The sequence below is a fragment of the Pyxicephalus adspersus genome, chromosome 3 (genome assembly GCF_032062135.1).
Source record: "Pyxicephalus adspersus chromosome 3, UCB_Pads_2.0, whole genome shotgun sequence".
Taxonomy (NCBI): Eukaryota; Metazoa; Chordata; class Amphibia; order Anura; family Pyxicephalidae; genus Pyxicephalus; species Pyxicephalus adspersus.
In genome coordinates, this window is record NC_092860.1 from 132,095,223 (window position 1) to 132,111,386 (window position 16,164).

The 16,164-nt window shown below is 39.5% G+C and overlaps 1 protein-coding gene across 1 annotated transcript in view; it reads left to right on the forward strand.

Annotated features, from left to right (window-relative positions):
* ADGRA3 (adhesion G protein-coupled receptor A3) overlaps positions 1-16,164 on the forward strand; it is a 46,153-nt gene that overhangs the window by 2,994 nt on the left and 26,995 nt on the right. Inside the window, exons 2-3 of the mRNA XM_072406387.1 lie at positions 9,346-9,417; positions 14,990-15,061. Coding sequence (XP_072262488.1) covers positions 9,346-9,417; positions 14,990-15,061 — 144 coding nt within the window. The remainder of the gene's footprint in view (positions 1-9,345; positions 9,418-14,989; positions 15,062-16,164) is intronic.

Here is a 16,164-nt window from a genome sequence, read left to right on the forward strand (position 1 = left end):
TAATTATTGAAGTCTCTTGGCTTTTACCAGTGGGTGTTTTTGGTTTATACCAGGAACCCACTGGTAGGTAATTATTGTAGTCTGTTGGCTTATACCTGTGGGTGTTTCTGGTTTACACTAGAAAGCCACCAGTAGGTATTTTTTGTTTCTGGTTGATACCAGGAACTCATCAGTAAGTATTTTTTTGTTTCTACTAGGAACCCATAATAGGTATACTTGGGTTATACTAGGATTTCACTGGTGGGTATTTTTGGTTTTCTACTAGGAATAAATCGGTAGCTATTTTGGGTTTATACTAGAAATCTACTGATGCTTGTCTTTGTCCTAGAAAAGCATTGGTAGGTAGTCTGGAGTTTATACTAGGAATCCAGCAGTAGGTATTTTTGTTTTGGTTTATACAAGGAACCAGCCATACCACCAGATCCGGTTGTCCTCCCGCCATGTTCAGGTCGTATTTATTGTAGCTGTTTGGTGCCATTGTTTGTAGACTGACAGCAGGGACCCCAGATGAGCTCCCACCAAAGATTTTTGGGGCAGCAAGATGCTGTAACATATATATATATTTCTGTAGAGAAACGTACTGTGTAGTCACCACAATTCTGACAATCCATAGCCAGGGCTGAATGTTGATGGAATGTAATGGGTAAAATGGAAGTAAGGCCTGCTCAGTGACAGGTGAGCTTTGTTATGACAGAAGAGAAGATGCTCATTATTATAATTATAATAATAAACAGTATTTATATAGCGCCAACATATCACACAGCGCTGTACATTAAATTAGGGCTCATTAAAGCTAATGGGGCTGGGTGACGCCACTATTACTCCATGACATCTAGTGTTCTGATCCATAGGGTGCATGCAGGAGACTAGGTAACTTTTTGTTATTGTTTTAGATAGAAAGAAGGGTTAGATGTCCTGTCTGTTTTTTACTTCTGTCCATGACTCCTTTAGAAAGGTTTCCTGTTAGAGATTCACCAGACCAGGTGAGGAGAGTAAACCTAAAACATGGAATGAAGGCCTAAGTTTTGTGATGGTTTCTAAGGTGACCAAATACAACTCCAATACAAGTGCTGCCGGGACTGAACAAACTCCTGTGCGCATGCGCGTGTGTTATGTCATGCCGGCCTTGGGTGACACCCAACACCCGTAGGAGGACTATTTGCAGATATTGAGGCCTGGTATAGAATGAGTACACCTAAACTTACCTGCCTGACCCAAATTACCCAAATTTTTTTTAATTTAATGCAGAAGAGATATCACCCATCCCTTCTGTAATAAAAGACCTGCCTGTTTGCAACTTTTATTTTTATGATTCAGTTCTGCTTTTACACTTGTGGTGCACGTTTCAGTACATTATTACCCCAAGCCTACTTTTCACTGAACCATTCACCATTCTGAATCTGTTATATGTGTTATATATCATAATATAACACCTATGGGTCAATTTTTCAATGTTTTCACTCAACCTTTACACATTTTCACATTGGATTTGTTTCACAATTATGTGATTTATTCACAATTCATGCAAATCCAATTCCTCGCCATATCCCACCGTTGGAATCCACCAGACACCAAGCAGACATTGAATTTGTGTCATCTCATGCCTCCTCATCTTCATAATTTGCCATTTTAGACCAAAACAGCTGAGCTCTACGTAACTATCATTGGAACAAATCACAAGTTTTTTTGTGTGTCATCCTTCACGCTGAAGGCTCACAGGAATTTGAAAAGTTGAAACGTTTTAGAAACCACATCAAAGGCTTTGCGGCTTTGTGGCGATTCTCTAGATTTAGCAGCAGTCATTGTGTTACAGGTTTGCCGCAGAGTCTTACCTGGCTTCATTAATGCCCCCCAGCCTAAACAAGGCATGTACACACTAGTCGTATGTTTTCATTTCTCGTGTATGACATGGATGGAAAAGCAGTCCTGTAATTCATTATCATGGGGAACAAGCAGGGTTATTGTGTGATGTGACATTGTGTAAAGAGTGCATGTCTATAGGGATTACCCCTGGGACTTTATCAAGTTGGAGCACAAGCGCTGTCCAGCCATGTCTACGATGGAAACCAGATGAGCAGTCAAATCTTTATATTTAATTATGAATGACGGCTTAGGAAGCTTTGTTTAAGATCTCATGATTGAACATAATCATTCCTGTCCCTCCCTTTGTGTCCCTCATTTAATATGATGAAAGGCACACATGGTTTATAGAAATATAATATAAAATGTGTATAAGCGCAATTTAAACAATTGCAGGGTGATGAAGTTCTGAGATAAATGGCTTTAGAAGCCTGAACACCCAAACATGTACACTATAAAAAGCATGAAAATAGCAATAACACATTATAGCAATTAGGAAATTATATTTGCCATTGTACCGAAAAGATCACTGCGCAGATTGTATTTTTTTTCACTTTGTGACATAGTTGCTCATCGATATTATTATTAAACAGGATTTATAAAGCGGCAACATATTACACAACGCTGACTTATTTACTAAAATGTATATATGTACATATGCAGGACATCTCTGTAGTACACACACAGTTTCCCATGTCTTACCCGTGCAGGAAAATACCTGTTGATCCTCTAATAATGAACCTAAATCCTGTTGTGGAATGACAACACAGCATTTTTGTTGGCTGAGGGTTTGTTTCTTTTTGGTTCTTATACAGAAATGATTGCTTTAATGCAGCATTTAGGACATGCCTTGGTGCACTGGGTCACTATTCATTCCTAATAGAACGTTAAGTGCACCTTGACAGCTCACTACCGTGTGCTTCTGTGCACTTTTAGAAGTGAACGGGCTGTCCTAATGTAATGCACATCAATGGGGAACCATAGTGGGAACAAGCGGTGTTAGTCCCCCCCAGTTCTCTCTGCCAAACTCGGACCCACCTACATTTCCATCTCCATGGCATTGAGGCTAGACATTCAGTGGTCCCCACATGATTATTGGGAGGGCTACTTATTTTATGCCAGTTTGCCCTCCACTTGCATGCAGCTAGACTTCTATAGCCCTTTGTAGGGGTTAATGGTGTCGCTTTTAAGGTATGATACCTTGCCAGCCTTTCAGGTCAACTTTGCACTCTTTGAACCTTCTAGTTTAGCTATTCTCTACTAGGATACAGCAGCACCCCAGGGTTCCTTCAGAGGTGGCTTGGAATTCCTTGAAATGTGGCTGATTGATGATGTTTGCATAGATCTGGGTCCATAGCCATGTGGAAGGGGCAGCTGTATGACGCCTATAATCTTGTCTATAAATGGCGCAGCCACATCTGGGGGGGGGGGGGGCATTCTTTTTATTGGCCCAAGTGTGCCAGTGACTCATAATAAATTGGTTTTGACAAGGGTTCTCCGAGACCGGAATATCTTTTTAAGGGTTCCTCAAAGGTAAAAGGCTACACTAGATGGTTAAATTTGTGCTTGAGGTAAATTATTTGGGAAAATATAGGCACCTTCCTGTGCAAATATGATTGAAGATCCAGAGAAGTTTAGGAAAGTTTTCGGTGGTTTACAGTACGTCTAAAAACTTTTACTCCATTTCACCGAGTCAAAAAGTAAAGTGACATTGAAGATGACTTGACATACACCCATAAAACTCAGATATCAGTTGTTAGGGAAATAACTCTTTAAACCCCTAGTTTAGCTTTGTGTTTCCAGACGGGAACAAAGCTACACAAAGCATTGTAAATGCCTACTGTACATGATGTGTATTATGTAATAGTGGTAGCCAATGCATGGGTGGTGTTGTTGGTTGGAGGTTGGTTTTGATTTGGTTTTAGCTTTAATATTGTCTCTGATAGTAATATTTCTATTTCTTTTTGTGTGATCATCAAGATAGGAACTGGCAAGTAAGATCCCTTACAACAATAAATCTAGAAAGAGCATAACTCCTTCCTGTTCAACAAAAATGTTGCATGAGCCAGTCTCTCGGCCACCTTTGTTCCTATTATGATAATATTTACATTTCCAAACTATAGTATACTTTCACTCATGTGTAGCTAATTCTCATTGGATCTTTAGTACCTGGCTCCTATCAGGTTTCCTTTACCTTTCAAGACACAATAGACTGAACCAGTTGGTTTAGTTGCTCTTTTTGCAGGGTTGGACAAAAGAAGTTCCGTTTCAGAAAAATCTTTCACCTTTATGGTGGTGATCTGGTTATATAACCGGTGTATGGAAATGTAACTTACACAGTTGTTTAATAAGAATGTATAATGCAAATTTTGCTGTATGAGAAATTAAAGAGACATTATGTCCCATTTCTTAAACCAATAATGCTGAAAAATAGAGCAAGTATGACAAATGTTTGTAGTCCAGAATACAGGTAGACCATCCTAGGAGTTAAAAGTTTCCGAAGCCAGCCAGACCTTTAACTTATCTCCCTGAAATTTATGTAACAGAGCTCAGGCCCTTTATTTAAATGGTCAGAGTATTTATTTTGACAAAAAATCTCCTTATCAGAATTTTGGAGCATTTGTTGGATTTTAGAAATGACATATACCTTTTAAAAGCCTCCATCCAAACTCCCCAAGATTGTTGCTGAGTGCCGCCATCTTGAATGTGATATCAGCTATCCTAACAGAACATTGGTCTCATTGTCCTGGCATTGCCAAGTGTCTGGAACTATTCAGGCACCAGCAGAAGAAAGGTCTATTAGTCTAAGAACCTCCTAAAGAACTGCTGAGAATTGCTGCTGAGTATTCCTTCTCATGGGCTTCTCCAGCAATTACAGAAATGGCAGACACTGCCAGATAGGAGACGACTATAATGCGCAAAGAAGCAGGAGGGAGCTGTGCTAAAGAATTGACTCTTTAATTGTAATTTTGTTATGCATTTCTTTTATTATTCAATTCTATGAATAAATTTGAGACACATTTATTGATCTCTGTAAACAATTTTTAGCACAGCAAGTAAGGCAACGTTACACATGTCAGATGATTCTCATCGGATTATTGCCTCAGGGCTGATATCGGCCAAGAATCTGGAGTGTGTACAGCGCTTGTTGTCCGTATGACCATCCTGGCAGATCGACAGATGAGGAACACTTGTAATGAAAGTGAAGTGGAGAGAGAGAACGGTGCTGTATGTACAGCTCCCGTTCAGTCTTTTGTCATTGGAAAGAATCGTGAAAGATCCTTTCCAACAACAAATTTTGCACGTGTGTATGCAGCCTAAGAATAAACAGGAGAATGCAGCTTGAAGGTCCCCCTGCCTAATATTATTATTATTATTACACAGTATTTATATAGCACTGACATTTTACGCAGCGCAGTACAAAGTCCATAGTCATGTCACTAACTGTCCTTTAAAGGAGCTCACAACCTAATGTCCCTACCTCCCTCATATGTCATTAATACAGTCAAAAGGCAATTTTGGGGGGAAGCCATTTACCTAACTGCATGTTTTTGGGATGTGGGAAGAAACCGGAGGAAACCCAGGCAAACACGGGGAGAACCTGCAAACTGCATGCAGATAGTGTTCTGGCTGAGATTGGAACCTGCTAACCACAGAGCCTCCATGCTTATATATATATATATTTAAAGTGCGTAAAGACATTTGCTTTATTGGATCATTTGAGTTTAGACTGGAATGTTTACATATTTGTAGCCAGCTCTATGATGGTGGACATTGTCCTGGGGTTGAACATAAATGTGATCATTTCAGTTCTGAGACAAGCAAGCGAATACAACAAAATCTTGCAGGTTTACTCCAATCAATTTTGTATGTTTGCGCAAAGAATCATTTTTTGGGCTCATACCCCTACCCCAATGCACATGTGCCGTGCCACTCTACAACATACAGATGGGAACCATTGATTCCTAGTGGTTTAAAATGTCATAGTCAGTGTTAGGGGAGTTATGTTATGTAGACAGCCAATCCAAAATAAATGGGCTGCTTTAAAGCAACAATAACATATAATGTTAACGGCATACCATAGGTGTTAAAGGGCCCCAAAAGGTTTCTGTTTTATTTGCAGTATTATTATAATTCAAAGCCTCCATTCTGCTGTCCATAGTCTGGATTCACTTGCCATTCACCATTGCCGTGTGGAATGTCCATAGATTTGGCTACATCTGCTTTGTTCAGCCAGCTTCATTGGTGGGCAATGGGGTTTGTTGTTGCAGCACATCAGTGAGAACGTTTCATTAGTGTGCTCACATTACAAAAGTAGCCTTGGAAAGAAAATAAAGAAAGAAAAGTGTAAAAATAGCCCCAGGGAAGCAGACACTTGCTTCCGCTTCACAGCCCTCTGACAGCAAAGCACGGCCGGCTATTGGCTATGCTGTGGTTTTTACAGCGCATGTGTATGTGTTCACAAGGTGTTAAATGGCAGGAGCTCAGTTATTGTAGAGGTGAGGTTAGCCACATATGCTACATTATAGATGCTTGTTAAAGCACCAGGAAATTGTGGACTTTGTGGCTTTTTAGGATCTTTTAAAACCAACTCTGCTATTTACTGTACAGATTTTAGCCAATTCTTGTTCCAAACGTAGTATTCTGTTCTTCTGATGGTATTGAATTGTCCATTGAACTGGTTAAAATCCTTCTCTCTTTTGCTAGAATCATGTAATTTATTATTATTATTATCATTATTATTAATAAACATTATTTATATAGCACCAACATACTGTACATTAAGTAGGGGTTGCAAATGACAGACAGATACAGTGACACAGGAGAAGAAGAGGACCCTGCTCAGAAGAGCTTACAATCTAAGTGGTGGGTAAGTCGCATACAATAGGAGGGGGAGATATGGAATGCTGGTTAAGGCTACGTGCACACGTGCAATAATTATCGTTGGAAACCAACGATTAACGTTTGAGAATCGTTAACAAAAAAAGTGCACAATGACTGGCCAACGAAGCCGATGAACAAGGAATGTCACTGGAAACGAACGACCGTCCCGGCAGATCTGATTGGGTGACGATCATTCGCTATCTATTGTGTGGTCATGGATTGTTGTGTGATACACTTTCTCCTGTACACATCACATACTGCATTGTTCAAACGATCGTATCTAGTGTGTGTACAGTATTGGTGGATTATATTTGATCGTAACATTTCAACATGTACAGAATTGTGCACAAGACGATCGTTTAAAGTAATTGTGTATAATCGTGGATTGGTTGTTAATCGTTAGTTTTCTAACGATAATTATTGCACGTGTGTACGTAGCCTAAGTATTGAGGGTTTAAGAGACAGAGAAAGATGGGTAGGTGCTCTTTTATAATCAGTCTGTGTTCTTGTAATAAATAGGGCAATCTCACTCCTTTATATGTGCAGCATCTAACCTGTAGTAAGCTTAGGTACATTGCAGAAGTTTTCATATTGCAAGCAAAACATTTTCGGTAAATTGATATCAAATGCGGATTTCTAATAGAGGCAAAAATCTAAATACACTACCAGGGTAGATTGGAGTAGAGGACACAAAGCTTTGGATATTCTCAATGACATTCACTGCATTTTTCAATCTAACTTTGAAGTTTGACTCCACCAGCATCAACTTATTTGCTATTGCTTTAAGAGGGTATGTCAATAGACACCAGTTATCTACCATCACATGTGGGAAAGAATGTAGTGGGGTTTCTATCTTAAAGGCGACCAGCTGTCATCTGTAGGATAGCCAAGACTTCCTGTGGGATAGGGGTATTTCACTGGTGAAAAAGAATGCAGGATACTAAGCAGATGGCTACAAGAGAGGTTCATTGCTAGGGCTAGAATATAGCTTTTACAGAAGTATGTCAGACCTAGTAGTGCAGCCTTTAGTCACCTTTTTAACCTTTGAAATACCATTCTAAATGTATTATAGTCACAGTATATTAACATGATGGTCAGTGGGAAGAATGCCTCTTACATTGCTGGTCATTGAGAAGAATATCATCCTTACGTATAACTAAAAAGAGCTTTGGTGTCACTTAAAGTAAGCTAAGGGACCCAAATTTCTCAATGCTTAATGATTCTCCAGCAACCCACTGGAGGAATCCTGGTTGGCAAACACTGAATTAGAGGATACACCTAGCAGGTAACATGTGGAATGTCAATTTTGGTCCATACAATAGTATAATGTGTGATCATATTAAGGCTTTTCTCTAAAGAAATGTACCTGTGTATTTATAATAAGATGTTTTGCATCCCTTGTATTTTAAAAAAGACTCTTGCAGGCTTCTTATCTTTAGTAATTTGTTTTAGACAATTTAAGTTCCTGTGCTTTGCCTTCAAATCCCTCCACAGTTCTTGTCCCACTTACTTTTCTGCCCTTATAGAAAAATACTCCTCCAGCCGTTCTCTCAGCTCCTCCAATGACCTACTAATGACTTCCTCACTCATAACCTCATCACACGCAGGGATACAAGACTTTCCCAAAGCTGCCCCAACTCTCTGGAATGCTCTTCCTCGTTCTATTCGTCTTGCTCCTACTTTCTGCTCATTTAAAAGAGCTCTTGAAACCCATCTTTTCAAACTTGCCTACCCGTCTTCTTCTGTCTCCTAAACTATCACAACCTCCCACTAGTCCATATCTCCCATCCTATTGTGTGATACTTCCCCCACCTCCTAGATTGTAAGCTCTTCAGGGCAGGGTCCTCCCCTCCTCCTTCTGTGTCACTGTTTGTATTCGTCTGTCATTTGTAACCCCTATTTAATGTACAGCGCTGCATAATTTGTTTTCACTATATAAATCATGTTTAATAATAAATATCATTTGGTGAAAGGGGATCCTTATGAAACAGCAAGACGTGATCAGGGGATTTGCGCTTCTAGGTTAGAGCAGTCTAAATCCTGATTTGCAGTGGCAATAATTCTAGATATTAAACCATCACACCAGAGCGCAATAAGTATGAATTTGTGGTGGGGTATTTAAAAGGAACTGAACTCTAAAAGCTGTGTCCAAAAAAATAGGCAAAGCCTAGCCATCCGTATTACCTGTGGTCTTCCTGCCTCCTATTCCTGACTTGCCATGTCTTGCTGTGCAGTGTGCAATAAAAGTAAATACAATATGAATGGGTAGTTTGACCTCTTTCTGGAAATAGAATCCTGAACACTACACCATTATGCTTCTATGTGCTGTGCAAACACCAACAATGAACCCAACCATGTGAATAAGTGCTGTGAACAGGAAATGATAACTGATCTTTAGCCTTTCATGCAGGGATTTCTGCAGCTTCTGCTCCCACTGATAAAAGCCAAACTTCTACCTAGATAAAGTTCTTAATTTACAAGGTTACAGCCTAATTTCTATTCCCCCTGGAGTTATGCATGTCTTTTATAGAATCTGTGTGAAAGTCAGTGTATTGTCTGTGTTGTAATTTTATCCCACTAATCCTTGTTTTATTCTTCCAGAATACTGAACAGTAATAAGATTACAGAACTGAACAATGGCTCCTTCCAGGGACTGTATTTTCTAGAAAGACTGTAAGTAATTGACGTAATTTATTTAGTGTTATGTCACATGAACTTGTCATAGGACAGAAATAAAAAAAAATTTGGTTTAAAAATTATAAGGTAATGATTTTTCTTCACTGAGGATTTCAGGGAAACACTGCAGGCATTGGCAACACATATGTAGATATCAAAGCCCTAGTATTTCCTTGACAATGACCGGTTATAAATGTAGTGTCAGAGGTTGTTAGTAAACATTTACTTGACATTATCACATAAAAGCAATCCCTATGGAAATAGAGGCTATACACTTACCTTTCCAGAGGCTCGTGTTTTCTAACACTGCCACGGTGCTGTTCCCTGAACATGTATGACCATTTGGATGGCTCATATAACTGTTTCCTCCTAAGGCTACATACACACGTCAGATGATTCTCGTCCGATTCAGGTCTAGTATCGTACAAGAATCTGACGTGTACAGCGGCCATCCAACGCCGTTCGTAGACCTGTCCTGGTGGATCCACAAACTACCATATTGCAAGTAAGAGGGTGAGAGCACAGCAGGGTGCCGCTGGCTCGTTCTACCCCCTCTCCAAAGAGCAGAACGCCACTGTACATCGCTTGTTCTTGCGTCTTTTAGTCTTTTGTGAAAGATCCTTTCCAATGACAAAAGTCTAATGTGTGTACGTAGCCTAACCCTTTCACACAAAATGTTTCCTTTACCTGTCTGTACATCATGTAGGGATGTATGAGCTGGTTGGAGGAACCAATGTACATGGTGGGATTAGCAGGAATTTGTACTCTTGGAACCGTTAAGTAATTTCAGCAGTTAGAAAGCAGCACTGCTGTGGTATTATATCACAGTAGTCGCTAAACAAGTTGCTCCTTGGGTCCATGTAATGCTCGTGAAAAAAAAAGTGCTTGTAAATAAAAGGTTGGATTTCAACCTGAGTTTTGCATAGGTAAGAGTGCTCCTGAGTTCTTAGGTAAAAACTATAAAGTAGAAAAGGTGAAGCTCCGCTTGCTTTCAATACCAGTTAAAGGATATCTAAACGTAACAAAAAATGTATTGCAGATTCCCTTCTATTCAAAATGTGATGACCGCATTACTTTTTAAAGAAAATTTTCAGAAAGTACTGAAAGTATTTGCCAGAATTCCTGGTTCAGGGGGGTGTAAATGAAGAGTTGTTCTTCAGTTACTCATTTTCACTCCCAGGGAGGTGATGGCAGTCAGATTGCTACAAGCTGGTATAGTGCCCCTTTTTCACCTCATGCGAACTCATGCTGAGAGTGGATTGCTGTTTTGAATGTTTGGCACAGCATGTAAGCAGTTTTCAGCAACTGTTTAATTGCTTTTGTAACAGGTGCAAAACTAAAAGATTTTGGTGGACTTTTTTTCCCAGTTCCCATTCCATCATTTGGGCCTGATATATTAAAGCTCTCCAAGACTGGAGAGGATACACTTTCATCAGTGAATCCGGGTGATCCAGCAAACCTTGAATGGATCTGGTCCAGGATTCAAAACATTTGCTAGCAAAAAACGAATACCCTTTAAGAAACCCATTCCGGGTTTGCTGGATCACCCAGCTTCACTGATGAAAGTGTACCTTCCCAAGCCTTGGAGAGCTTTAATATTTTTTTTTTTGATCTGGATGGATAGAGACTGTCCCTAGACAAACATTTTCATTTTTTTTTTTCAAAGGTCAGATCTTCAAACCTACTGTGCCATTTTGCAGCCTTAAACCAGCAGCTATACTATGATATTAAAATAATGAGTAAATGAGTTTCACTGATTTTTGTAGCTGCAGGCACTGGGAAGCAATTCATCCTCAGTAACTCGACAGCTCAGCTTCCCCTCTTCCATCAGGGACTTGACAGCTCAGCTTTCCCATTCAGCAGTCTGAAAAACCAGAGACATCGCACATTGCTTGATTCCCCCAGATTGTACATATTTCTTTTGTCATGCGTGATATTTGCTACAATGCACACGTTACTATTTTGCAAGCCAGATAATTGGAAAAACAACATATTTTCAGTTTATCCTAGAAACAGACCTTTCCTAACCATCATTCATTACCCTTGGAAGGGAATTTATATTAAATACACAAAATGATCAACATTTTATGTAATTTTGAGTACTAAATACAACCAAAATGAAGGTTACTAAGGTTACATATAATAGTTTCATATGTTATTCATTGGTACATCATACTTAAATAATAGAACAGAACAAAAGGAATCCCTTTTTAAGTCAATAGACATGTAAAATGTGCTTTAAATTAAATTGTGGTGGGAACATGAATTCTGTTTGTGGTGTGGCAGACCCAGTGGAAGCCAGGATCCTGGAGGAATTAGTGGGTTTGATGTGCTGTGGACAGGAAATTGCCTCTCCAGGGGACAGGTCCAAGAAAACTCATTTTACAAGACTTCCTGTAATTACTCACTGTGCTGGTGTAATGGATACAGTTGTGCACCATTACATTTTTCATTTAATTGCTGTTCTTGTGCCAGTCATCTTTCTAAACAGTACCATTTATTTTATGTTTAAAGGATATGTACAGCCCATTTTTGGTTATTAAAGCTCTCCTAGGCTGTAGAAGATAGCCTGTCATGGGAGAAACTGGGTAATACAGCCACCCTGGAATGGATCTAGTCCAGGATTGAAAACATTTTCCAACTAACCGCAAATGATTATTAAGAAATCTATTCCAGGTTTGTTGAATCACCCACCTTCTCCTATGATAGTCTGTCTGGGGAGCTTTAATAAATCAGGACCAGTATGTTAGGGTTAAAACCCCTACTCATTCAGTGTTTGCTGTCTTAACCATTAGAGCAATCCCCCCTTATTTCATGATGATGATACAGAAAATTAGAGCAACTCCCTCAAAGTGAGGGGATTTCCACCAGTTGTCCCCCCAAAACAAATGACTTTTTATCTTTTTCTCGGTGGAAATTAAGGATAGATTTACCCACATTGTTTGTCTTAATGGCAATGGTCCCCAGTACTAACAAGAGGGGTAAATTACTCTAACATAGGACAACAGAAAAATGGGGTTTGGCTTTGGGCCTTGAGGTACACACTAGGAATGCAGTCTACTACCTCTTCCTTTTGTCATTGCTCCAGGAACCCCTTTTGTTGTAATGCAGATTAAGTTCCTTACCCCACCCAGTATAGACACTTTACTGTTTGTCCCATACAGAAACATTGTAAAGTAACAAGATCCACCAGTTGGTTTCATGAAGTCTGTTTGCAGTGGGTTTTCTAGAACTCATCACACGCACGGCACCAAAACTTTTCTAGAGCTGCCCCAACTCTTTGGAATGGTCTTCCTTGTCCTGTTCGGCTTGCTCCTACTTTCTGCTCATTTTAAAGAGCACTCAAAACCCATTTTTGCAAACTTGCCTACCCATCTTCTTCTGTCTTGTGTCTCCTATTGTGTTTTGCTTCCCCACCTCCTTGATTGTAAGCCTTCGGGGCAGGGTCCTCTCCTCCTGTGTCACTGTCTGTATTCTTCTGTCATTTGCAACCCCTATTTAATATACAGCACTGCGTAATATGTTGGCGCTATATACATCCTGTTTAATAATACCAAATCCAATCAAGGTATATTGAATGAATTATCTTTTAAGCCGAGCTCCGTTGCTTGCTTTTAGTTACTCAACAACTAAGACAACGGAATTTATTAAAGCTCTCCAAGGCTGTAGAGGATACACTTTCATCAGTGAAGCTGGGTGATACAGCAATCCTGGACTGGATTTTTTCAAAATCATTTGCTAGCAAATGTTTTGAATCCTGGACCAGGTTTGCTGGATCACCCAGCTTCACTGACAAAAGTGCATCTTCTCCAGCCTTAGAGATCTTTAATAAATAAAGCCCAATGAGTGAACATCTAACACTATCCAGCAAACATTTTCCAAAACCAAATATAAATTTAGTACACCTTAATCCATAGCAACCAATCTTTCTTTCCTGCAAAACATTGCAAACAGGGCCACATCTCACACTTGTAAATGTGTCTCTGCCTGTTCTTAACCCTGGCTGCTATATTGTTAATACATCCCTATCATGATATATGGCTCAGCTGGGTTACAGCAGGGAGATATGGGTATCTAGCACAGTAGTTTTCTGATTTTGTAGTTTCTACTTTTAGCTTTACAAGAGAGCAATGACTGACTGCTATGCAGGGAGTACTGATAAGTATTCTAATTGTCACTGCCACAAATGTCTGTATAAATGCCATCCCAGACACTCCTGTTCTTCTGGGATCATATATCAAGGCATTCACAAAATCTTGTAGACATGTGTTGTCACAAACCACTCTCTGCAAACTATGCACTGACAATCATTCACAATAGCATTCCAGCAATGCAATTGCTATGTTTAGCTCTTCAGGACTGGAACACAATTCCAAAAATATAGTTTGCCCTGTGCTCCCTTTTTTTTTTTACAGGCTGTTGTATTGCTGTAATGACTGCTGGTGGGTGCCTCATGTATTTAAATGTAATTAAGTGCTTGTTTACATGGACAGCTGCGGTCTTGGTGGTGAGCTAGGGTTGGGTAAGCACTTGCCACTTGTGTAATCCAAATGGCCTGTGCAAACAAAAACTAGATTTAGTAATAGACAATAGCAGGAATGTTGGCCATCTGAAATTATAGTATAGTCCAAAGCAGTGTTCAACACAGATTTTTTTTTTTTTTTTAATTTTTTTTTTTTTTGTTGGGTGGTATGAAAATGTAGGCCCTACTCCTCAGTAACCACCCAAAAACTGCTTGGTGGTTGCTTAAGAGTGCCTGGCGGTGCACCCAGCTGAAAGGGGCTGGGGAGAACACTGTCAACGCTTCATACACTTACACTGTATTTATAAAGCGCCAACATATTACACATTAAAAAAGGGATGCTAATGAAGCAGAGGAGAAGGCCCTGCTCAGAAGAGCTTACAATTTATCTGTCATTTTAAAACACTTTTTACATATCATTAGTTAATCATTCATTAAAGCAATAATGCAGTAAACAGTACGTCCCAATTGATTTGTCCCAGAGATTATCTGTTATCCTGTATTATTTGTACACATATCGTTGGACAATGTGCGATCATGCACACCACCATGCATGCATGAATGGTAGGCTGGTGATCTTTAAATGATCACATCTGTAGTCAGTACAGAAGTCTGCCGAGCTCTACAAATAATCACATTGATGCCGTATGTATAGCATTGTCCGTTGATCTGTAGTTCTTTGTGAACATTTGTTTATTCGGCCTCATTAATTGTAAAAGTGAAAAATGATCTACCATGTTTATGTAGCTTGCTCATGGTAGCATTGGGCGGGGGTAGGGTAGTCCAGGGCTTGTACGGATGAAGACTGCATCAGTCAAAGTCTCTGTTCCTATATTGTCCAGTCTGGTTTCCATCTGTGGGAGTTTTTATGGGTAACCCAGCCCAGGGACACTTATTTATAAATTTGTCTGTCTCGGATAGTCTGGTTTGGGATTATTTGCACAATATGAATCCAGTTGCTCTAAGTGACTTATTTCTTACCTCTGTATAAAACAAGGAAAACGTTTCTTAATAACTAACTTGTAACTTTGATACTTTGTTTTGCAGGGACCTTCGAAATAACTTGATCAGTTTAATCGAACCCGGTGCCTTTTCGGGACTTGTGTCTCTTAAACGACTGTAAGTATTCTGATTCTTTAATAAAAGCTTGCTATGTACATAAGAACAAGAACCGCGCTTTTCATTGCTGTGTCCTAACCACAGAACACTTTTTTTAAACAATTTGTTTTGCAAGCCTGCCAAGCTCTGAATTTGTTCCTTTGTACTTTGTGTCATAGAGCTGATTGAATCCAGATACATCTCAGTTCTCTTGTTCCTTAGGCAGGCTAAAGGTCACTTCATATTCAGGCTTTTTAAAAATCCAAGACCTTGTTAGGCTATCCAGTATTGTACAAAATATCTCTTTGAACTTTCTTCTAGGAGACCTTATTTTAAAAGGGGAAAAATGAAAAGCTATACAACTTTAATATATAGTGTAACTGAAATGTTAACAACTAAACACAATAAAGGACCCATCTCCTGCTGTGTGTATACAGTACATATATTTATAATATATAAATGATTACATTGGTAGTGTTACCTTACTTGGATTATCTTTATTATTTCCGAGCAGTTTAATGCAGAGGCCCTCAAACATTTACTTACCAAAAGTCTAGCTCACTGTACATCAGCAGGTTTGAAGGTCAGAGTGTAGCTAATAGGAGAAATAAACAATTCTCAGGGATAAGAGGTCAGTAAAGTTTTATTGCCTCTGTGTCAGACATCCGTGTAATAAATACCCTTCTGTTAATAGTCAGTGGGAGTAATAAATGCCCTGGCAGCAATTGGAGTAATAAATGCCCTTGCAACAGTGGGAGTGGCAGCAATCTTCAGGGCATTGGTCAGATTATTGGTCAAAGGAAATGTATTCTGGCACTGTGGTCATTGCAATTTTCACAATTGCCCTCTAGGTTTTGTTGTTCAATGGTACCTATGTGTAACAATATTACATCGAAACTTTGGGAGGCCACTTCACCCAATAGATTGCTGGGTATAGGAACTCTGCCACTGCATAGTGGCTCTGGCGAGGAAGCCCTGCATGCAGCTCCTTTGTATTGCAGGCACTGGTTTATGGCTACCAGCAGCTGTCTCCTGGCAATTGTTAGTTTTAAATGTTTCGAGACAAGCTCATCCTTACAGTTTGTTTCTGGTAATCACACTGATGTTTATATGACCCGAACACT